General features: G+C 43.9%; 2 protein-coding genes across 3 annotated transcripts in view; one reads left to right on the top strand and one right to left on the bottom strand.

Moving 5' to 3' along the window:
* QDPR (quinoid dihydropteridine reductase) overlaps nucleotides 1-24,732 on the top strand; it is a 49,252-nt gene that overhangs the window by 13,249 nt on the left and 11,271 nt on the right. Inside the window, exons 1-2 of one of the 2 annotated variants that reach the window (XM_019744440.2) lie at nucleotides 21,567-21,727; nucleotides 24,499-24,591. In XM_019744440.2, coding sequence (XP_019599999.1) covers nucleotides 21,629-21,727; nucleotides 24,499-24,591 — 192 coding nt within the window. In that variant the 5' untranslated portion in view covers nucleotides 21,567-21,628. Of the gene's footprint in view, nucleotides 1-21,566; nucleotides 21,728-24,498; nucleotides 24,592-24,732 lie in introns of those variants that run through there. The other variant, XM_074321676.1, reaches the window with a different exon arrangement.
* Nucleotides 7,077-17,712, bottom strand: CLRN2 (clarin 2). Its single transcript, XM_019744426.2, has 3 exons — nucleotides 17,341-17,712; nucleotides 10,040-10,219; nucleotides 7,077-7,833 (listed from the first exon to the last, which is right to left on the bottom strand). The coding sequence occupies exons 1-3, from the start codon at nucleotides 17,591-17,593 to the stop codon at nucleotides 7,568-7,570; spliced, it is 699 nt and encodes a 232-aa protein (XP_019599985.1). The 5' UTR covers nucleotides 17,594-17,712; the 3' UTR covers nucleotides 7,077-7,567.

The following is a 24,732-nucleotide window of genomic DNA, read 5'->3' as shown; positions in this document are numbered from 1 at the left end:
TCTGCTTTTAAATATATTTAAAATTTTCCTTAATAAAAAGTTTTTTTAAATGCTCTATTTGTTTATAAATGGGCACGAGAAACAAGTGTTAGTTCTAATGAACCAAGCTGTCTCAGGAAAGGTTATTTTTTGCATTTTGTCACAAGGCTCTTAGTTGAGGAACAATGGCAGTGACTTTCCACGTTTTCTGGTAGGAAGTCCAGAAGAGGATGGCATGTTGTGGCTCGCCTGACATTGAGGTGATGTCACAGTTTCTCTGCGGTTTCTCTGAGGGTAAAACATTTCTTTAGCAGCAGGAGGGGAAGAAGGAACAGTTGAGTAACAAAGTGATTACCTTTTGGTTCAGATTTTGTAAACAGATTAGTCTTTAATGATGGCCTGAGTGAGGGTTCATAGGAACTGGTGAGATTGTCTCAAATGTCAGACCTGGAAATTTCCACTGCAGGGGGATGTCCTAGGATTTGATACTGACATAGCCATTAACAGTTACAAAGAAGAAAACTACATAGAAATAAAAACAATAGGTTTGGTATTTTTATGTGAAGGGGAATGAAAACAAGTACATAATGTACATTATTTGGGATGAGGGATATGATGATGTTACAATTTGTACAAAAGTTACAATATTGGGACTTAACGCTACAACATGGCGAACCTTGAAAACATTAGGCTAAGTGAAAGAAGCCAGTCACAAAAGATCGCATATTGTATAGTTCAGTGTACATGAGATGTCCAGAATAAGCAAATCCATAAGACACGCAGTAGATTAGTGATTGGCTAGGGCTTGGCTGAGAGGATAGTGCAGCGCGACCACTAAATGGGTACATGGTTTCCTTTTAGGGTAATGAAAAAGGTTCTAAAATTGTGGTGACATTTATGCAGTTCTGCATATTCTCCAAAAATCATTGAGTCATCCCCTTTAAATGATCAAATTTATGGTGTGTAAATTAATTTTCAATAAAGCTATTGAAAAATGTTGGGGTTTTGAGATAACAGGATTCTTTTTTTTTTTTTTTAAGTCTTATTACATCATGAGGTAATTCATTATGTTATCTTGCCCATAAACAATACACAATTTATTGTCGCTCATAGTAAAAATCTGGCAAGGATACATCACCTTCATCAGTGTTAATAAATTATTATCAAAAGAAATTCCCAGAGAATATATTTCTGATGAACTTCAAAACTGAAGACTCAAAATGAAGTCCAGTTTTTCACTAAGTGCTTGACAATTAAGCGCCTAATGACACAAAGTATGTTTGGTTTTCCAGCAGATGATACACAGTCTGCTGCTGCCATCTTCACTCTTTCCTTTGCTGCTTTGTCAGAGTCCTGTTGCTCGTCAGTCCTTCGGGGTGGGTGGTCAGTGGTCCCTGACCCCGAGTGGGAGTTAAAGCCTCCTCTAATACATGAAAATGTGGAGTTGACTGCCTGGCATATAGTAGGTGCTCTATTTAAGATTAATCTGAATATATTATGTAGCTTTAAACATCGTAACCTTTTAGAGTGAAAGGAAAATCAGAGGTCATCTTATTCAAGTTTGTTATTTTACAAATGAGAAAATGAGGTTTCTAATTTTTTTTAACTAAGAAGCCAGTAATTAGAGTAGATGCTCAGGGTTTTTATGAGGATGAAATGAGATCATGCAGGTCGAGTACTTAGCACAAACCTGGCATGTGGCAAATACTCAGTAGGGATCGGGCCTTATTCCTGTCAAGTTGTGACTCTATTTGCTGGCTAATTGGTGGCATTGCAGTAGAAAAGAAAATGAGATCACGTGAGCAAAAGAGGGCATAACACCTAATTTTCTTGGCAAGAATTTCATGTGTGTCATAATTACGTAGGCTTCTTATAAAGCTCTACTCTTGGTTTAACAACCAAAACTAAAGGGAGAAGGAAGAGGAGGAAGAAGAGAAATCTTTCACATATAGAAATGCATCTAAAATGGGCACATGGACCTCTCCAGCACCATATCCTGAGATCACGGTTCACCTTTAGATCCCATGTGCCTTGCCTGGTCTCCTGTCCTTCTCTGATTTCCAGAGATATACCTGGCATAATACAGAGATGTTTGAGCTCCATATAGGTGATGTAGGTGAGCACGCACTCCCAGTGAGAAGTTTCTAAATTGCGATGCTAATCTATTAGTAACGATTAATAATAATATGGTATTTTGTTCATTTATTTTATATCTAACTCTTTTCAGGAAAATTGTGGAAACAGTAAATACTGGATTTGAGTAGCTCTGTTGTGGTAGGCAGGAAAATGTTCCCCAAAGATGTCCTGGATTATCTGTATGGGCCCAGTGGAATCACCAGGGTCCTTATAGGAGACAGGCAAGAGTCAGACTCATCACCTGTATGATGGAAGCAGAGGTTGGAGTGATACACTGCTGGAGGGAGCCAAGGAATGCAGGCGGCCTCTAGAAGCCAGCAAAAGCAAGGAAAAAATTCTCCTGTAGACTTTCCAGAAGGAATGCAGCCCTACCAACATCTTGATTTACCCCAGTAAGACCCATTGTGGACTTCTGACTTCTAAAAGTCTTAAGATACTATATTTGCGTTGTTTCCAACCATCAAGTTTGTGGTTATTTGCGACCACAGCAATAGCAAACTAATAACAACTGTCACTTTGGATTATGTTGCAAACTTTTGCTAAAGCATGTATTAGTTCTCATGAATCATCAACTTCTGCACGGTGACCTTATGATTTAGAAAATGGAGGTGTGTTTTTTTTTTAATGAAAGGGCTAACATTTTAATTACACACTTTTAGAAGTATGAAGAATTGTTTAATTCAATTTTTGTAGAAAGAGAAAGAAGTATATTTGTATCTTAACTCTGCTGTTATTTGACATGGAAGGGTTCTTGCTATCCAAAAGTCTTTGATTAATTGTATTTTGTTGGTATATTTCATTAATGAAAATTGTGTGTTATGGACTGAAAGTTTGTGTTCCCCCAAAATCCTGTGTTGAAATCCTAACCCTCAATGTGATGTATTTAGGAGGTGGGACTTCTAGGAGGTAGAGGCCATGAGGGTGGAGCCCTGACGAATGGGATTAGTGCCTTTTTAAGAAGAGACTTGAGAGCTTGCTGTCTCTCTCTCTGCTCTCGGCTATGTGATGATACAATGAGAAGACAGCCATCTGCAAACCAGGAAGTGGGTCCTCAGCAGACACCCGATCTACCGGCACCGTGATCGTGGACTTTTAGTCTCCAGAACTGATAAATAAATTTCTGTTGTCTAAGCCACCCAGTCTGTGGCACTTAGTTATGGCAGCCCCAATGGACTGAGACATCATGTATTACTCAGAGTACACAGAGTGAATGTAGAGTAGGACTTTGTTTCACAGATAACTAATTACTTCTTTGAATTCCTGCTGAGTTTCATTGGCTTTGATACATGTGGTTAGTTTGACTAATAATCTATGAATAAATGCATATGATAGCCATCTTTAAGGGACATGCGAAAATTAATCATCTTTATCATACTCTAACCAATGTCATAAAATAATGTTATGATGAACGTTTGGACACTACGTGGATGGGGATAGGGCACTGTGAGCCCATTAGATGCCTTGGTGAGCACAAGGAAGTCACCATCTCCGGAGGAGAACGCCCGAGGGTTCAGGCCATGACAAGCCTGGGGAACATGGGCTAGATCTGAGCAGTTACCCCTTGGGTGGCGTGCAACTTGCACAGCTGTCCGCAGAAGTTCCGAGAAAGAGCCTTAGAAGCCCTTCAAGACAGGCAATCACGGTGTAGTGGGAAAATGGTGGCCTTGACGTCATACAGATGAGGGTTGCATCCTTTCTCCGTTATTTATTAATAATGTGGCCTGAACAGGTTACTTAAATTCTCTGAACCTCAAATTGCCCGTCTGTAAAATGAAAACAGTAATGTGTGTCTTGAACAACTGTTGTCAGAATTAGGAAGTATGTAAAGTGCCTGGCCCACACTAGATGGTGGTCGTTGTCACAAAGTAGAACTTTTTCATTCTACGAATGAGGAAATGGTGACCTCAGAAGAGCTGGGCCTCACTTAAGGCATATTCACACGTTTCCCTGATTGGCCTGCAGCCAGTATCAAGCCTGCCTTGAAGCATTAGGCAGGAAGAGAGTTTGATGAATTTTTTTCTAGGTGTGGGAAAAATATAACCATTGCAGTGAGCTTTGAGAGTGAGATTTCACTTTTGTACTTATGGCCCGTTCTGGTGGTTTTGAAAATCAGAGACTTAATTTTTTAAATGGAATTTATTTCATATGTAATCTGTCATATTAGCAGCAGGGAACCTTTCAAGTCTGCAACTTTGGGGAAATATAATAGTCGGTGAATCACCTTAGTTACTTCCTAAGAGAGAACAGAGGGGAACCCCAGGAACCCCTGCGGCAGGATGCTGTGTTGTCACCAGGTGAAGCTCCTAGGAGGCCGAGGCAGGTGGGTGACTGCAGCCAAAGCTGGGCGTGGACCAGCGGGCAGACAGGGGAGCTGGAGGGAGGACTTGGGGGTCACTCAGTGGTCGGCAGCTGGTAGGATAAAAGATAAGGACAAGCCTTCCAGGCAGTGACCGGGCTTTTCCCAGTTGAAAGAACATTTCATAAATGAATCCAGCCTCAGGCAGAGCTGGGGAGGCTGGCAGAGCAACCAGTAACCAGGGGCAGAGGAGTCCAGTGAACCCCACCAGTGTGCCCGCAGAACCAGCAGAAGGCCCAGGACGCTTCCCAGAATCAGTGGTATGTGTGTGTGTGCCTCCTCCCCCTGTAACCTCAGAACCTCCTTTGGGAGAGAGGCAGGGACAGAGAAGGTGGGTGAGGAACCAGCCGCTTTTTCCCTGAGAGGCTTAGCATTACCAGGAAGGATGGTATAAAAGATCAGCTCAGGGTAAATTTAAAATGGGCTGGGCATTTGTTATTAGTTTTTGCTTATTCATAAAATGACCAGATTAACTATAGTTAAAATAAAGGAGCTACATGTTCTCTGCACACTTGAGTGATCATTCAAGTGAATCGTGTGACCTAGATGTTCACTCTCCCTTCTTCCCTCCCCTCCCCGCCCTCCCAGCAAAACTTGCCGAATTCTATACAGGGATCTCTGCCACAGTATCCCTGGGAAATGCCTTTCAGATGGAACCCGACTATCTCCAGCCACATTACAGCCCGACCTGACAGGTCATGGTTCGAAACTTGTAAGGTGTTACAGAAACGTCTGAAACTCTTTCTAAAGCTTTGGATTCTGTCGCTGGAAAAATGCACACGTACAAAACCCTGCACTTTGGAACGCATCCACCTTGTTCAAGGTTACCATCTTGATATGGTAATTCTACTATTAGAAATAAAACCAAATTCACTCTGTTCCTACATGACAGTCTGTACATCCTCGAGGGCCATGGTCAGGTCAAAGGTTATGGCTGGGCTAAGGGTTTGAGTCGCTCCAGCACGTGCTCTGTCCATGTGAGTCATCCCAGCTGCTCAAAGAATGAAATCTCAGGAGGACAGGGATTTTTGTCTGTTCATTGCTCTACTCCTAGCACCTAGGTCAGTTTCAATACTTGTTGAATGAATAAATGCACCAAGATCTTCAGACATGTATCATATAAACAGTTACCTGAGTCTTCTCTAAATTTATGTTATTGATTATTTTTAACCATCAGCAGGACTTTTTGTTAAACTTGGTAGGACATTTCCACATGTTTTTGAGACAACACTTTTGGATCTATCTCCTGGTGAGTTAACGATCCCTTCCAGCCATGTGCCATCTGCGTATTTGATGAGTGACATCCGTCCACTACCTAGTACTGCAGCTGTGGCTGGGATGGAGCTAACCTGGCTGGAAGAGAGAGAAGGCCCCACAGGAAATCATAAGCGACTAGGACATAAGAGATGCCGTGGGATCTTCCTGAAGCTCAGCATTAAGCAAAGATAGAATCCTAAGTCATGTGTCATTTAAGATGGAGCCAATCTGGAGGATTAGGTAATGTTTTGCTTGGCATGAAGACAAAATACCTGGGAAAGGATTCACCCCAGCTGGCGTCATGGGAAAATGAATTAATAGAGTTGTATGAATGAGGGTTCTCCAGAGAACAAATAGAGTATGTGTGTGTGTGTGTGTGTGTGTGTGTGTGTGTGTGTGTGTGTGTAGAGACAGAGAGAGAGAGAGACAGAGAGACACAGACTGATTTGCTTGAAGGAATTGTCTTTCATGATTGTGGAGTCTGGCAAGCCCAAAATCTGCAGGGTCTGCTGGCAGTCAGGAGATCCAGGAAAGATTTGACGTTTAAGGCCAATGGCAATTTGTTGGCAGAATTCCCTCTCCCTCGGGAGTGGAAAGTCTTTTTCTTAAGGCCTTCAACTGATTGGATTAGGCCCACCCATAGTATGGAGAGCAATCTGCTTTACTCAAAGTCTACTCCAAAAAATACCTTCACAAAAACATCTAGAATAGTGTTTGACCAAATATCTGGGTACCGTGGCCTAGCTAAATCAACATAAAATTAACGATCACGGTACCACTTAGGAAAACCCAACACAAAACAGCTGGGTTTATCCAACAGGTGACTTTCTAATCCCACTGGGTGTTCACATGCTTCCAAGCCTTTCTTGTAACTTCATACCTTGTGTCTCCCCTCAGCAGTGACTCATCCTGGAGTGCCCTCCTCCAACCCCGCTTCCTTCACCATTGGAAAATGTCTACTCGTCTTTCAAAGTTCAGATCAAATGTCACCTCTGTGACACCTTCTTTAATTCCACATCCCATCCTGAAGAATTAATTCCTTTCTCGGTCCTTTATGTCTGTACATCAAACAACAGATTTGCAAAGTGGTTACCACCATAGACTCTGGCTCCAGACTTCCACGATTTCACTCCTGACCTCATCAAGTTACCCAGCCTCTCTATGCCTTAGTTTCTTCATCTATAAAATGGAAATAAGGTTGTACTGACAATCTGTGGTTGTAGTGAGGACCTAATATATGTAAAACTCTTAGAACAGTGTCTAGCATGTAGAACCACTGAAAAAAGGTAGTGATTTTCATTGTTAGTGTTATTCTTGCTCTCTGATTCCTGTGTCATGTGGAAAGATTCAGTGTTTCTGGAGGGCAGGGATATCAACATATTTCCCCTAATATTGTGTGGAATAGACCAAGGGTCTATAGACATTTATTGGAGGGTTCAGTACCTTATATTTGTGGGGTGCTCTACAATAGCCAAAGGCCGGCAACATTATCGCCCATTGAAATCTCATTACAATCTTGTGAGGTCATTCTTGTCCCCATTTTACAGATACAAAAACTGAGAAGTAGACATTAAGTGAATTGTCCAATGTCACCCATAGCTGGCAAGTGCAGAGTCTCCAAGTCCAACTCTAAGTCCAAGGTCAGTGAGAGAGAAAGGCAGAGATGCCAGGAATTGGGGAAAGTTTTCTTTCCTAGTCCAGGTACCACCCTTCCTCCTTCTAGTTCCTTCTTAATATTGCCCAAACCATGAATATTCTGGACTGTGAAGCCTGCAAAAAAGAGGCCTCCACTCATACTACAGAATTGATTGAGGAAAGGGTATGAGCAGCAGAAGGCTATTAATACAAGATGTCTTCGGCTGTGACCGTGGCCTCTTCTATTTTGGTCTTAATCTCTGGAAGGGGAATTTGACTAATGGCCACCGCAACCAAGTTTGCAGCATGAGCTGAGGCGCTGGCTACGCAGATCCAAAATGACTTTTCGTACTGTTCATCCACCACAACAAAGCGAAAGAGCTTCTCCTGAAAGTTGGCGATTCGTTCTGTCAGGTCGTGAAATTTCACTGCGGCCATGAAGCTGGTGATGGCCAACGCCACGACTCCTCCTGAAACCCAAAAAGGTCACCATCATTCACAGGTCCTTTTTGCAGTCGTAACAACTTTATGTGAGGTGGCCATTCTGTGGCACAGGTAACAAACTTGCTTGGGGTTTAAAGAACATTGTTAGGGAGACACAGATTTTAATTTGTTTTTAAAAGCTGCAGACAACCCACGCAGTGTGACAGGCAAGAGGTGTGAGAAAAAGAGAATAAGCTTCATGTTAGATTGACTTTGAATCTCGACTCCTCCAATTGCTCTTCCCTTGTCCAGTGCCATCCTTTCTAGGGTATCCACATTTGGATAAGTTCAATCTCTAAATATTTTAGAATTTGCATGTAGACCCTGAGAGCGACATGGGAAGATAAAAGAACACTTACCGTGCAGATTGGGGTTTTAACAGAGTAGACTGTTCTCTCCTTTTTTACCATCTTCATTCCATGCTTTAGATTAAGAAGAGATAAGAGAAGGAGGAAAGGAAAGTAGAGAGAGGAAACTGGAAGGATTCCGAACTTCCCTACCTGTGGCTTCAAATTCTCTCTCCTTCTCTCTTTCCTTCCCACCCTCCCTCTCCCCTTATTTCCCCCCTTTCTTTTCTACTGCTTTGATTTTAATTTTTTTAAAAAAACATATTTACTATACTTTTTGTTTACATCATTACATCTTCATTGAATAAAATTTGGACTCCAGAGAAAGATGAAAATACAAATTTACTTTTATCTTAAAAGCCAGGTATAAACACTTTAAACATTTTAGTATATTTCTTTACATTTCTTTCTCTTGAAAAAAATTAGTATTATGGTGCTCTCACTGTTTTACACTTCATTTCTTCCCCTTACCTGAACATTTTTCCACATTGTTAAATATTCTGTTACAGCACCACTTTAAACTGGCACACAGTGCTTTATCTTAGTGACAGACCTAACTAATTTAATTAAGTCTGATTAAATGTGATCTTATTTCTGGATATCAAGATTGCTTCTAATTTTCAATATTATAAAGTGCTGCAGTGAACCCCTTTTACTGCACACTTTTGTGTGCTTTTCCAGTTATTTCCTTAGCATAAATCTCTATTGGAATTATGTAATCAAACGATATTCAAGTTTTTATGCCTTTTGACACTAAAGTTTTGTCAAATTGCCTTTTTAGAACTTGAGTGTAGTGTGTCTCTGAGGCAGGAAACAGAGAGATAAGCATTTACTTAGCAAGCAGGACTGAGCACTTTTCACATGCCAGCAGTATGACGACTCAGGTGGAAATGAACAAGACACCTGCAGTCCAGGTGTGCGGAAGCCATGTATGTAAGTAATTCTACAGGATGGCCACAGTCTGAAAATACAGGCAGATGCATAGCAATTGACTTAGTGACATTACATTCTAAGACATGCTCAATGAACATTACCTGCTGTTATACTCTGTGGTTACCTGTATAAGGTAAAGGTAGTGAGGGGTTACTGCCGTAATGATGCCTTGACCATTGGATCTGGGTTTTCTGAAACAGACCTCAATTCTTACGATTTTGTTATTTTCATTACAAATAATTTTTCAGGTTCCAAATGTGAATTATTTTTTATGTATCAATATATTCAACACACACACACAGACACCCCTTTTGTCTTGGTGTTTGGCTTGGAAAATAGGTCATGGCGGTCATAAAAGAGACGTCATTAATGAAAGGGCAAAGGGTTTAGATTCATTTGTACTTGGGTTGGAATCCCCACCTACCTATTGCTGTGTGACCTTGGGTCACCTTTGAACTTCTCCGAGTTTCGGGCTCTTCATCTGTAAATATGGGTCAAATAATACCGCCTCCTAGCTTCCTAGGGAGGTTGTGAGGTTTAAACAAAATCAGCAGGTAAAACGCCCAGGTTCTGTGTCTCCTGTCATTTATGAGGGTTCCGCCCAGCCCGCGGGCGCTCCAGCTGCTGCCTCCGCCCACGTTCCCGCCTCTTCACCCCCAGCTGTCTGTCTGCTCTCTTCCCTCACCCTGACCTCTCTTTGCAGCTCTAATCGTCAGCCACTCATGCACGCTAACGACTTGGTTTTCTATTGTGACAGAGATTCTGCATTTTTTTTTTTAGTAAAGTGGACGTCTGTTACAGACTCAGGGAAGTGGAGGCCGAGGGGTTCTGTTCATTCTCTCACACCGTCCTCCGGTTTCTCAGCCTGGGGATGGTGCTGCCTTGAATTGCTCCGCCTCGGGGCCGTCCTTACCTGCGAGGACATTCCATAGGCAGATGCCCCCGGGACCGTTGACCGCCTTGTACGGAACCTGGATCATGTTGAGAATAGCAAAGCCCATGCTGACCAGAGCCAGGGGCAAAGCCAGGAAGAGGAGAAGCAGAATCGTCACGTGGAGACCGGCGTTGAGCTCCTTCACCAGGTGTGGGAAGACTGGGGAGAGAAGACACAGCCACTGTGTCAGTGTCAGAACTCGGCTCAAGTTCATGAAGCCCAAACCTGCTGACCACGAAGGCTCTAATGGACCGGCGTGAGGGCCCAGCAGCAAGTGTCCGGTTTTCAAAGAGCAGGAGCCTTTTCCAGATCAACTCACAACCCCAGATTTGCCACTTGTCAATTGACCAACAATCCTCTCTTCCTTGGGGTGGATGCCATGTCACAATGTGCCCCAGCTGGCAATTTAAGTTGCATTGACCTCGCAGTGCTGGGATGTGCTGTGAGCTGATGCACACAAGCCCTGAACGGTATCTCTTTAGCAAAGGAGGCTGCAAATAGTCAGTGAACGAGGGCCGATCGCAAAGCTTGAATCTGGGTCAGAGAGTTGCCTTCATTAAATCAGAGAGGTAGAAGGGGTCTCAGGCATGTCTGTAAGGAGGGTGGCAGGGTGTAGCTGAGCAAAACCTGCATCTGGCATGCAAAGATCTGGTTTCAATTCCCAGCCTTGCTCATTTGCCACACCTAGAATATAGGACCCTCTGAACCCTGCCCCCCATCTTACAAGACTTGAGTGGATCAGGTGAGGTGCATAGGAATAGGAGTAATGCCCACTTTGGGGCACCCTCTTGGGTCCCTCATAACTCAATCCTTATGTTGCACAATACTCTTAGAATATCGAACGTCCGTATTCATGTGACAGGATAATTTAGTGAAGTATTCGTTTGTACTTGTTTTCTCTATATTGGCTAGCACGTCCTCGCGGTGAAGATTAAATGATCTGTCACAGCAGACAAGTTTATGTAAATATTGGCTGGGAAAGACTCAGTTCTCCAAAAGGGCGGCTGTGGTTGTTGCTTTTATTATTTTCACTCTCTGACTTGGGGCAAGTCAGGTAACTTCTCAGAGCCTCATTTTCCTCATCAGTATAATGGGGATACTAATACCTGCTCAGGGTAAGAATAATACCTGCTCAGGGAAATCAGCATTTACCGAGCATAGTCATGGGCCATTTTACGTTTGTTATCTCCTTCAATCTTGTGACAAGGCTGTGAGGTAGATTTCATTACCTCCTTCTCCCCACAGGCTTGGAGACATTAGTCTCTTATCTCTGGGCAAGGTGACCCTGAACTCTATATAGGACTGTAGTCCTATATAGCGTATGGTATATAGAGTTTAGATCACTGTTTTCAGTAGTTATAAATGAAGACTTTAAAATGATGAAAGCTAAAGAACTTCTGGGCATACTCATTCTTCTGCAGCTATTCCAGGGTTTCTAGTGAATATCCCCTGGTCAAATTGGGGTCCATCTCTTGAGCTCCAAACTCCCTGCTTCAGCATTTGATACCACTGACTGACTAGCAGCTCTTTGTTCCTCTTTGGGAGCCAGGATTCAAATCTTTCCTGGTTCCACTCACCCCCAAACCCCCACCCCTCTCCCCTCTGGTGCCTTTGCTGGCCCACTGCCTCCCTTTATTCACAGAAGGTTTGTCTCTCAAACCTGAGAACTAGAGTCTCTGGTCCCTCTCCCTTTAAAGTGTCTTTCCACTCAGAAGTTTCCAGACACTCCATGTTTACGTCCTTAGCTCTGATTTAACTTTCTTTCCAGGTCTGTCTTTCCGTTTATAGTTATCTCCACTAGGTTATCACATCAGCACTGGAAACTACTGTGGAAAATAAGCTTCTTTCCAAGGGATTTTTCTGCGTAAGCCTTCTCTCTTCCCTTTCCTTCCCTTCCATCTCAGTGTTCCTTAGTTTTTTTCTTTTTTCTTTTCAAACTCTCAGCCTTGTTTTACTCCAAACGTGCCACCTTACGCCTGATGACCTAATTGTTTCATTTTCCTTTCTTTCAGCACAATCCTGAGAACACATGACTAGCATAGTAATCCTCTATTTTTAAAATAGAAAATAATCGCTCTGTGATTGGCAAAGATCGAAAGGTTTGCTAACACACTGTGTTGATGAAGGTGTAAGGAAGGAGACACTGTCAAACATTGCAGGAATATCAATTCATACACTCTCCTTAGAGGGCAATTTGACAGGACTATCAAAGCAGTTTCACTTCTAGGAAAAGCACTCCTACATGTGCTCAAAGCTGCATGTATCGGATACTCGTTACAGCAGCAAAAGATTGCAGAAAAACGAAAATATGAATCAATAAGAGATTGACTTAATAAACTAAGGTACACCCACAAAATGCAACTTTTAAAAGGAACTCATCATGTCCATATGATGATATGAATCCAGCTCCGGATTTGACTTAATAAAAATTTGAGAAATAACCATATTAGAATGATGGGGAGAGGGAATTTGGGGCACAGGGATTGATGTGGAGAGGCATGGTGAAAGGGTGCCCAATCTTTCACTTCCACAGTAGGACGCATATTGACTATATTAAAAAAAAAAAATCTTTATTGGCAAAGGCTGAATCTCATTCAGCTCCCACATTCACAGGCCAAACCTCAGTGCTTAGGACCTCCCAGTTATCTGAGATCTTATTATTTTTAATATGTCATTATTTAGAAATTCAAATCTTTCCTCGGGAGTTTTAATGCCTCACTTCCTTCCATTAATGATTTTTTGAGGGCCGATTCCACATTTGGTCCTGTCACACGGTGCCACCCCTGGAAAGGTGCTGTTTGTTTAACTTTCATATTTGTACCTAGTTTCCAAAAGCTTTAGAAGTCTCTGACTTAAGGATTAAATATAAGTTTCCAGCTTGAAATCAATGACCATAAACACATATGATCCATGGCGATAAATGACAATTGCTACACTGCACACCAGGCACATATATGCGTCTTTGCTGGTACTGGTCCTGGAAACCCTCTCTCACTCTGACAAACTGAAGAAAAATACCGAAGTTGAATAGCTCAGCCAAGTAGTCAGGAAGTGCTGTCTTCACCACTTTGCTATAGAGCCCATAAATAGACCTATACAGGACCTAAAAACAAATCAAATAACTTGGACAAGCAAAGATTGAAAATTTTAATCCTAGTATAGCTGGAATTCTAGAGGTCTTATTTTAAATTCAAATATTCGTATTTTGTATGCATTAGAGCTACCTCACTTGAATACCAGAGGTGAGTCATCATTCTATCAGCATCTAAAATGAGATAATATCTGATTATTAGATCATTTGTTTGCTCCCAATCCCAGAGGGGTCCAGCAGTCCCTTTCGCATCTACAAGGTAAATAAGAAAAGCATGAGCTTGGGCGTCAGAGCCAGGCGCTGGCTGTTGATGGAATGCTTGTGGGATGGCAGGTGGGAGGGAACCAGAGAACTAAGAACTGCCAAGCACTTCCCGTGTATCAGGCATTACATCAGGTGCTTTTGCAGAAATGATTTCATTGATTGATTTCTTTGATCCCCAATTTCTTCATCAGTAAAATGGGCATAATAAAATCTTTCCTCCTTGGTAGAAAGTGTTGAAGGAAATGAACTATGAGGGACGATCTGAGACACTAACGTGTCATGTGTCTCGTACTCAGATACTGCGCTTCTTTCCCAGACAGTCAGCTTCTGGAGGGCAGGTATTTGTGTCTCGTTCATCCCTATTTTCCTAAGGGTGCGGAGCCCATAAATCCTCAATAACACAGTTGAATGCGTGGACATGGCTAAATTAATGTCTGTCTGTTTCTTTCCGCAGCTACCCAAACCCACAGGTTGACTCATTTTTATTTCAGAAGGTCTGGGTATATAAAAGGATCTTAATTGGTTGTGATGCACAGTTGACCCTTGAACTGCACAGGTCCACTTATACGAGGATATTTTTCATCTTATAAACAGACGATGTCACTTACGGTATTGATCAATAGAGTACTGTAAATGTATTTTCTCTTCCTTGTGATTTCCTAAATAACATTTTCTTTTCTCTAGCGTATTTTATTGTAAGAACACAGCATATAATATATATATATATATATATATATATATATATATCACAAAAAATATGTGTTCATCGACTGTTTATGTTATCAGTAAGGCTTCCAGTCAACAGCAGGCTTTAGTTGTTAAGTTTTTGGGGAGCCAAAAGTTATGTGGAGATTTTTCACTTTGTAGGGGGTCGGTGCTTCTAACCCCCCATGCTGTTCAAAGGTCAACTGTATAGTTCTTTGGTTTTCTCTATGATCAGCTTGGGAATTGACTCTCTGGGGCGATTCTGTGAAGGTGAGAATAGAGAGTTTGTCCATGGGACCCAATCAAACCTCCTGACTCCATAGTTTACAAAGTACTTTCACACCCCCATCTTTGCAGACCCGCACGCAGGCCCTGGGAGGAGAGATTTTTTTTTATCCAGATCAGTAGTAAGTGACAGAAGCAGGTAAATCCTGACTCCATCTTGGGGATAAAAGAGCAGTGTCCTGCCGCTGCCTTGCACAGCTCCATCCTGAAAGCACTTTGCATGCCTGTAGAAGTGCTCCATCTACAGGCAGGGGCACTCCTCTGGCTCCAGAGATCAGTAGCTGAACCATGGCGTCCCTGAACTGCTGCCTGACAAAACCAGCCAAACACAGTAGGAACCTGGCCCCGGGGCCTGGAGAAGGTTTTCCAGAGGAATGCAAGACCCTGGGAATGGATGTTTATGTACTGTCCTCTGGAACACCCCCAGGGTAGCTGGAAACAACACTGTCTTGAATACTATTCTACAAACACATCCTGGATGATTCCTGCGTAGTTCTGATGCTTCAGAGAGCAGACCGTGTTAGATGAACCCGTGGGCTGGCCCCCATGACATCCGTCTGAGAAGGAAAGGGAGGAGAGAAGGGAACATTTATGAGTTCCTCCAGGGGGCAAACACAAAGTCTTCACTGCCTTATGGCTTCTGCTAGCAGTAGTTTACATTTCTGTGAGCTGGGATGGCAGCGGTTTAATTAGCACCACACGGGAAGGGCCCAGTCTTGTCATAACCATCGTTTGGAGGAGGCCTTGGGGAAAGTTGCCAGTCACAGATTCCAGAAGGAGCAGCATGTGGAAGAAAGCAGGAGTTTTGGGGTCAGACTGACCTGGGTTGGGACCTGGCTCTGGCACCCGTGGATCTGTGACCTTGAGCAAGTTGCTTAACCTCTCTGAGCCTCAGTCTTCTATCTAGGGTTGGTATAGCATAGGGCACATGTCTGGAATTTTGTATATGAACATTCAGTAGAAATGAATTTAAAAGTACTTTATCATTATTTATCCAACCAATGTTTTTGAGTATCTACTGTCTGCCAGGCGCCACACTAGGGGCGTGGGATCATCAGTGAATAAAACAAGATCCTTGCCCTCAGGGAATTACACGCTAAAGGGGTGAGACAGATAATAAATAACAAACATAACAGATAAATTTTCAAGTATGTAATAAGGTGGCTATCATGGTAACATGCTATATCGTGCTATGTAATTACCGTGGGCTATTTTTATTATATTCCCTAAGCACCATTTTTCTTATTGAAGTCTTGGAATATTACTGCTGTTGAATCTGTCATTTCCTTGTTCAAACTTTGGAACTTCCTTCATAAGCTTCATTAATTTTAATTACCTATAACTATTTAAAAAATTGTGCCATTTCCCCCTTAAAGCGCGCGTGTGTGTGTGTGTGTGTGTGTGTGTGTGTGGTTTTAAAACAATCTCAAACTTCACAAAAATCTCAAGAATGGCACAAAGAAATTTTTTTCCCTCTCCTCAACTATTTGAGAGTAAATTTCCCCTTCATCCCTGAGTACTTTAGGGTCTATTTCCGCATGAAGTACAGAGGACATCCTCTACATAACCGCACTACAACCATCCAAATCCTTAGATTAGCACTAAAACGTGACCGCCATTGAATCCTTACGCCCCATTTAAGTTTCGCCGGGTGTCCCAGTGACATCCTTTACCTCAATCAGACCCAGTTCAGAACCGAGTTCTGCATATATGGTCTCCTTTTAAGATGCCACTCTTTGTGTGTGTATGTGTTTTCAGCTTTTTATGTTATGCTTTTATAATAGAGCTATTTTTCCAATATCCCTGTTCCAAATTAATTGTTGGGTACATGTAACTATTCCCAGAGACCTTTTTATTTCTTGAATATACAGAACAAATATGTATTTCATGTATATAAACGATGCCAATTTGTATTAGTATATTTGTCATTGCTCCAGCTTCCTGTCTTTAGAAATTTAATGAGATATGTACCCTGGCCAGGTTCCTAAAAACTACAGTTCTGAAATACAGAAATCAAATAATGCAATTCCTTATCTCCTTTCATCATCATTATGTTGATTAATTATGATTTTGTAGGACAATGTTCTCACCAGCGATCTGTTTGTTTCTAAAGGCTTGCAAATATTACCTTGTCTGTTTGGGTTTTTTCTTCCCAGAAGAACTGGCATAATAAGCCAGGCTTGGAGTCCTGCTCTATTTACATCCAAAGCAGCTCTAACACCACACTGGATGCCAGCTGACACCTCTGCCCGCTCACGTTCACGGCAGCCAGTCCGTGAGGTCTCCCTGCCAGCAAACATCCAAGTGGGGCTTTGAACCGGGATAGTCTGATTCCAGAGCCAAGGTGCAGAGCCCTTTGCTTTCCCTCAGCCAGTGAAGGTTTTCTACAAACAGAAGTGGAGGCAGTCACCAGGCTCCCTGAATGTTCATTTCTGCAGGCAATCTACATCCGACGGCTGGACTGGCTGAGAATACCCAAGTCACGTGCCATGTGCCTGAAGTCTAGCTCTGCAGTTTCCTGGCTGGGTGACCTCAGGCAAGTTATGCAACCTCTGCAAGCCTTAGTGTCATCCTCTGCAAAATGGGATTGTTAATAATTGCCTTTATAAATTTGTTATAAGACTTAAGAGACGAGCCATGTGAAGCGCTTAGTAGAATGTCTGACACATGTAAACACTCAATATTTTAATAGTTATTATTAATAGAGGTAAACTATAAAGGTGTACAAATCCCTATTGCTAAAGTTTCTACTACACTGTACCAAAAAAACAAAACAAAAAAACAGGGTTTCTTGGTGCTGCACGAAAATCCTTGGGTTACTACTGCCTTAGGGTGAGGCAGCAGTAGAATTCCACATTTAGACATAAGCACCTTTCCAAATTAAAAAAAAAAAAAAAGCATTCTAATGCAGCTTTCTGGTTCCAGACATACTCACCTGTGAATTGGGACTGGCGGCCCCCGAGCCCGCACTGCCTCACCTTACAGCCTCGGAAGAGTCCGTAATAAATGTCCCCAATGAATTTGACCAGCTCTGGGTCAGTGGCATTGACCAGGTCCACTCCAGTCTGACAAAGGATTTTCCCACTCAGCCAGTGGGGCATGGCCAGAGCAACGATGATCAGGATGAAGGAGGAGAAGCTGAGTAAAGATGCCAGCCCGTACCACACCTTTTTGAACCATCCAGGCATTCTAGTGGGTGCAGGTCATCCCCCGGTGTCCAGGCTGCAGGCGGGGGCCGTTGGCATCTTCCGGACACTCGGTAAGCCTCTGCTCTAAGGTTGGCTCTTCCAAACACACCATTTCAAGATTCCACGTCCATCCCCGGTCTTCCTTCAGTGTCTGCCGCCAGCCTGTGTTTACTACAACCACATCCGGAAGTCTCTGCAGAGACGGTCTTCACCCGACTCAGTGAAGAGGAGTGTGTTACTGAAGGAAGTAATCCTATATCTCCCACTAGACTAATGTTTCAGCCGACGGTTTAATTGTTCCTCGTTTCAAGTATTTAAATAACCCTGATGCGGACCTCTTAATGACGAGGAAGTTATTAGCAGGCAAAACCTGGTAGATCTGCCTGGGAAGAGACACTAACCATTCTCAAAAATGCATCCAACGGAAGGCAAAAAAAATGGAATGATTAACACTTGACTATTGCCAACAATGCATGGTATCACATGTCCATCTCTTTGCTGTGTGCCCGGGCATTTCTTTCTCTAAAATGTCACTGCTGTCAGAATCCCCAGAACTGTTACTAATACCATGAGATGACCTCCGTGCTCAAGGCTTGTAATTGAAATGTGTAAACATGGCTTTATGATGCCCGGGTTTATCACTGGGTGAATCTGCTGCGGGTAAAACGGCAGTATGCGTCCATTTGTGGCTACTGGGGCAAACTGGATCCCAACACTTACATTCCTCTCTCCTGTTCCCTGCCATTGGTGTTCCTGAAATGGGACAGGAAAGTGTTTTTCTAATGTGTTAGCGAATAATAATCACCCTGCTGGGGTCTTATCTCCTCTAATAGTGACGATCTCTCTTTTTCTTTTAATCTGTAGGAACTAGGATGGAAATATCCCCTAATTTCTATCCTACACTGTGACTGTTTAAATTTTGACTTTTAGTCTATTGCTAAATGTCAACTTATTGTCTTGTGAGACTGGCAACAGCCACTGTCAATAGCTTTGGGGAGCAAAATTGGGCAGAAGGGTCACAGTAAAATCCCTTATTTGGTCACAGACGTCGGGAGGTGGGTACAGGAGTTTGCATAGCTAACCAACAGGAGTTTCAGGAACCTCGCTGAGAGGGCACCACAGGAGCAGAGGCACGTGGGAAGGGAAATGTCCGATTCCGTCCCTATAACTGGGGTCCACTTCTGTGGGCTCTCCACACAAACATAAAGAAGAGAGCCTCCGAAGCTTGTGCAGCGCTCTACCCCATACAAAGGACTTTTGTCGTACGGTTGTTCTCCCACAATGCTCAGTGACCCTTTGTGGCAGGCTGGGGAGGTACTATACCATTCCAACCCTTTTTCTTAGGAGAAAACTGGAGGTCAGGGCTAGGGCTGGCATTTAGGTCTTTGAAATACAATAGCTCATCTTCATCACAATGACCTTGAAATAGCAAGTGTGTGAGTGTGTGTGTGTGTGTGTGTGTGTGTGTGTGTTCTGGTAATGAATAACACAATGCGTATAAAAGGCTTAGACAAGTGATAGGCACATTAATAAACGACCAATAATATTAGTTATTCTTATTGTAACATTAAGCATGCTTTGAGAAGGTAAGATATGGATAATACCTTTGTGTCATACTTCTGCCCCCAATGATGGACCCAGGTCAACATTTGGTGTTTTAGCGGTTCAGCAGTTATTTTCAGAAAAAATTCGATGGGAAGTAACTGACTTCCCAACAAGCCCTTGCCATGATGAATGGAAGTGTGCTTAAGCAGAACTCTTAACTACTGAAGACCTGGGTTCAAATTTCTTCTCTTCTGGGCCAGTGCCTGTGACTCTCATGTCTCAGTTTCCTAATCTGTCATAGGATTGTTGTGTGGAGTAAACTGAAATAACAGCACAGTGTGTGGCATAGAGAGGGCACTGAATAAAGAGTGTCCTCTTCTGTATCCAGTCTTCTAGCAATTCCATTGCTGGTAATGAAGCTTCTGATTATAAAATATGTTGCAGGATGCATTCTGTTCTCGAACAACGTATTTCTGCGTGCCTTATCTGACACAAGCTTATTGAGTAAATGTCTGTGCATCTGCTGTATACAAGGCACTGTGTTTGGGTGGCGGGTGACACAGAGATGTACGAGGTCGGACAATTACGTTCGTGAACTCATCCTAGAAAAAGTGTTCCCTACCTCATTGCTGAATATCACTACAGTCACCTTTGAAGTACTCCATTTGGGAAGCTATGCACCGACGCCAGCATCTAGTCCACCCTTCAAAGCAATTTTGGAACTCTTTCTGGAATGGCCATCATGGCTGTCGTCGTATTACCCTTGATGTCCTGAATGTCATCAAAATGTGTTCCTTTCATTATTTCCTTTATCTTCAGGTAAAGAAAGAAGTCATTGGGGGCCAGATCAGGTGAGCAGGGAGGGTCTTCCAATACAGTTATTTGTTTCCTGGCTAAAAACTCCCTCACAGACAGAGCCATGTGAGCTGGTGCATTGTCATGATGCAAGAGTCATGAATTGTTGGTGAAAGGTTCAGGTCGTTTTCGTCTAACTTTTCCACGCAGCCTTTTCAGCACTTCCAAATAGTCAACTTGGTTCACTGTTTGTCCAGTTGGTACAAATGCATAATGAATAATCCCTCTGATATCAAAAAAAGTTAGCAACATCGTTGCAACAAGTTCACGAACTTAATTGTCAGCCTCATACAATATGGGTGGTGGTTCTCCACCAAGGGTGCTTTTGCCCACCCAGGGGACATTTGGAAATGTCTGGTGATATCTTTGATTGTGATGACTGGAGGGCTGGGATACTGTTACTGGCATCCAGGAGGTAGAGACCAGAGATGTGATACACATCCTACAATGCACAGGACAGCTCCCCACCCCAACAGCATACCTGCACAGAACTGACAGTGCTGCTTTTAGGGGCACTATGTATTAGAGGCACAGGCATGGACAGAAGTTAACTAATTTACAAGTGAGAAAATACCAGGCTCTGTTGGGGGGGATGCCATTTGACGGGGCTCAAATGTGGAACCGTGGACCTTTAATACTCTTCTCAAATAGGAGCTTACATAATCACAGAGGTCTAAGGTCAGTATTACAGGACTTTACATCATGAAACTTGCATCCCTACCAGACCAAAGGCCTGTTGTACTGTATGTATGTACTCATATTTTTTAGCGATTTTGAAATCATTTTCTGTGGTATTGTTTTAAAAGCATTAATTTGTGAAGTATAAACACAAAATATAGTATACTACAATATTTGTATCACTCATTTGGCAATTTTTAATGCTTAAATATGTCCCCAAATAGATATTTAAATATCCCTCACCCCCAAATTGCAAGAGGCCTGGAACTCACAATCTCTAAGAGGCCCAGTGAATTGTAACAGAAGTAGTGGAAAAAATAAAAATATTAATAACGCTCAATTGGCATTTATGGAGCTCCTACTACTAGCCACACGCTGCTTTAAGTATTATCTTTTAAAATCCTTTTAAAAACCCTAGTAGAATAGACCACTAGTATTCCCGTTTTACTGGAGAGGAGACTGAGACACAGAACAGTTAAGAAAGTTGCTGAGGGTCACACAGCTACTAAACGGGGGGCCAGGCAGTAGCTTTCAGTCTAATTTACAGGAAAAATATACGTGGTATGTCTTATCTCCTCAATGGACTCTTATTCTCTTGGTACCGAGTTGATGGCAGAGCCATCCCCACTCGCGCACGCCTGCTCTCTCTCCATCGTTCCCGCCTTAGCTCTGCGCCTGCTCGCCCAGGATGTCACGCACTTACTGGCCGGCGGCCTGCCTTTGCTGGTTCACTGGACCTGGGGGGCGGGCCAGCCCGGTTGGGGGCGTGGCCGAGGACACCCGCCCCTCAAGGTGGCCTTCTTCGCGGAGCGGGGCCGCACGCTAGGCGGCAGCAGCGGGCGCGGCGCGGGGCGGGGCCGCCGCGCGGGCGCTCTTGGCCCTGTTGGCCGGCAGGGCCGGGGCGGGGCGCGCCGTGGGCGGTGTTCGGAGCTGCGGGAGCCGAGCGGGAGGAGCAGGATGGCGGCGGCTGCAGGCGAGGCGCGCCGGGTGCTGGTGTACGGCGGCAGGGGCGCGCTGGGCTCCCGATGCGTGCAGGCGTTCCGGGCCCGCAACTGGGTAGCTAACTGGGCTGGGGGTCCGGGGGGCTCTGCCCCGAGGGCCGGCTTGGGTGGCGGGCGGGCACGATGGGGCGCATGGGAGCCTTCCGGGGCAAGCCGGGAGGGCAGTCTGGAGGAAAGCGGGGGCCCCTGTGCACCCCCAGACATGGGTGCTTGCAGGTACATGCACAAATCCACACATGTATTCCTGTTTCCGAGTACGTGCTCACGCCGGCCATAGGTTGGGGCCTTTGCTCTGCAAGGAGAGGCTGGTGGGGGTGCTGCTCTCGGCTTCTGCTGGGCCCAGAAAGTCCGGCATGACTCGGGAGAGAATTCTAGAGAGGGGAGAAGAGGAGCAGAGGTGAGGGGACGGAGCGATAATAAGAAGGAAGTATCTGGAAATTACACTGCCTGGCGTGGGTTACTACATTCCCATTACCGTGAACTGGTTGGTTAACTTCCACAAACCTTAGTTACCACGTCTGTATAATGGGGATAATGATAGTATTTGTCCCTTAGGGGAGTTGTGAGGATTAAATGAGGTAATTGGTGTCCTAGCTTGTAAATACCTGGCACCTGGTAAAAGATGTTTAAATGTTAGCTATTATTGATATATCTATTTTATACATTGTAAGGGTTCAGAACAGGCCTCCCTAAGAAGTGCCACTTTGGCACGTGAATAATTTTGAGCAGAAGGCGATAGAGACCCCACGGGGTCGCGAGAAACTTAATGCCTCCCTTAAAAAAATTTTAAATTAGGATCTTTGTCCATAGTAAGAGTTATTACCAGAAACAATTTTTTATGACTTATCTGTAGGGCAGTGCAAACTTCTAATTACTGAATATCTGCTCTTCTTATGTCCTTTGAATGACCTTCCTCCCGGCTGGAGCCCCAAAACACCTATGCTCAGAATGTCATCTATACATCATTTTAACTTTCAGTCTAACTTCTCATGTACAAGTATGTGGGACCTCTGACTCTCTCGTGTATGTGGGGTTCCCATACATGTGTGTAATTTAGCTATTTTCTCTCGTTAATTTGTATCATGTTTACTTGATTATTAGATCAGCCGGAAGAACCTAGGAGGGTAAAGTTTCTTCCTTCCCCAATACACATATGTTATTGATATATTGATCTATACCCCTGTTCCTTTAGCTGCTATTGGACCTGATACTTTGAAAGCTCAGCCCCTCAAATACTGGTGGCTTCTTTGTTTTGTAAAGACTATTTCAACTACTTTGCATAATCAGGTATCCATTTCCTGAAGGCTGTAAATTGGAGGCCAGCTTGTTGCAGGCCAGGAACCCTGAACCCCAGCTGCCCAGTAGGGCTCAGTGCATTCCCCGTGGAGACTGGTGTCTTCTTGCTGCAGCTGTCACTTGTTCAAAGTCCACGCTGGGGCTCTGTGAAACTTCCCTGGGGGTTTAATTAGCAGCAGCAGCAACAGCAGCAGCAGCAACAGCAGCAGCAGTAGTAACAGCTTGGGCATGGGTGCCCTGGGACCAGAGAGAGGGTACCAGGGTTTTCTTCTGGTATAGGAATCTGCTTCTAAGAGTTCCTAAATACACTATCCCTTTCCTGCCATCTGTTTGCTCTGGAACTTGGGAAGGCTGTGAATTGGGGTGTCTTCCCAAGTCTGCATAGATGGATTGGTCACAACTGGAACATTTAAGGAGTGCCAGCCAAGGGCCGGGCTCTGTGCTCCATATACCAGGTCCTTTACAGGACTCTTCGTTTCTTTTACTCTTCCCAATAACTTGAATACTCTTGTCTCGTTGGTATCCACATATTACAGATGCCAGGGCTGTGCTTTCCCCTGGTGGGGCACTTTGCTTTACCTTTGACTTGGCAGAATCTGGTGAACTGATTTACCTTTGCCTCTGTGTTTCCCCCACCCTCCCCTTGCATTCCTGGGACAGCTGGGATGGGACGTTTTCCTTGTTGCAATCCCGCTTTGCTGGTGACATAGAAGTAGTGAGTGTTCTTGAATGGACGCTGTGTTCTTCAGAGCTTGTGGTAGAGAGATTTATCTATGGGGCCTGCAGACCTCAGGGCCCTGCAGCTTTCTGAGTAAGAACCATGTGTCACCATGTGCCGGCAGCAGTAGCATCCTCTGTTTCATTTAATTCTCACACTAACGCTGTTGCTTGTTAGCCCCCACTTTACAGGTGAGGAACCCCTGCAAAGCATAAGGTCAAGAAAGCTCAGCTATATGTCAGAGCCAGGGTTCAAACCCCAATCTGCCTGACTCCCAAACCCAGAGCCATCCCTCTGTGGTTCAGGGTCTAACCCCGCCTGCCATCTGTTTTTGTACAGCTCAAGAGCTAAGAATGGTTTTACATTTTTAAGTGGTTGAAAAGAAATCAAAAGAAGAATACCATTTTGTGAAATGTGAAAATCGTATGAAATACATATTTCAGCGCCTGAAGTTTCACTGGAATTCAGCCATGCCAATTCGTTCACCTATGGTCTGTGGCTGCTTTCCCCCTACTATAGCAGGAGGGTTCAGTAGTTGCCACAGAGACCATATTGCCAGCAGAGCCAAAAATAGTTACTCTCTGGTCCTTTTCAGAAAAACGTTTGCAGAGTTGGTCTGGGGGGGGTCTCTGGAAGTGCAGGGTTTGCCTTTCAGAGGCAGAGATCAGACCCCCGTACGGGGTTCGAGGTTTCTCTAGAGGGTTTTCAGTTAAGCCTCTCATCTGTCTCCTCTCCCCCATTTCTGGCATGACCTTTTAAAGGAATAGCAACTGACTGTCTCTTAACTGAAGCTGTTTTGTCTTTTACTCCAGTGGGTCGCCAGCATTGACGTAGTGGAGAATGAAGAGGCCAGTGCCAGTGTTGTTGTCAAAATGACGGACTCATTTACGGAGCAGGCTGACCAGGTAATTCCAAACAAGGCCCCATCAAGCCTGTGGGAGGGGCGGCCACTGGGATGTGTTCATCCTTTTCTCAACTGTAGTTTCTCTCATGATGAAAGGCATTTGTACCTACTGAGGGGAATTGGGAGAGTGGGGAAAAAAAAT

This window comes from Rhinolophus sinicus, linkage group LG02, assembly GCF_036562045.2.
Source record: "Rhinolophus sinicus isolate RSC01 linkage group LG02, ASM3656204v1, whole genome shotgun sequence".
NCBI classification, from domain to species: domain Eukaryota; kingdom Metazoa; phylum Chordata; class Mammalia; order Chiroptera; family Rhinolophidae; genus Rhinolophus; species Rhinolophus sinicus.
This window is presented reverse-complemented; position numbering and strand designations above follow the sequence as displayed.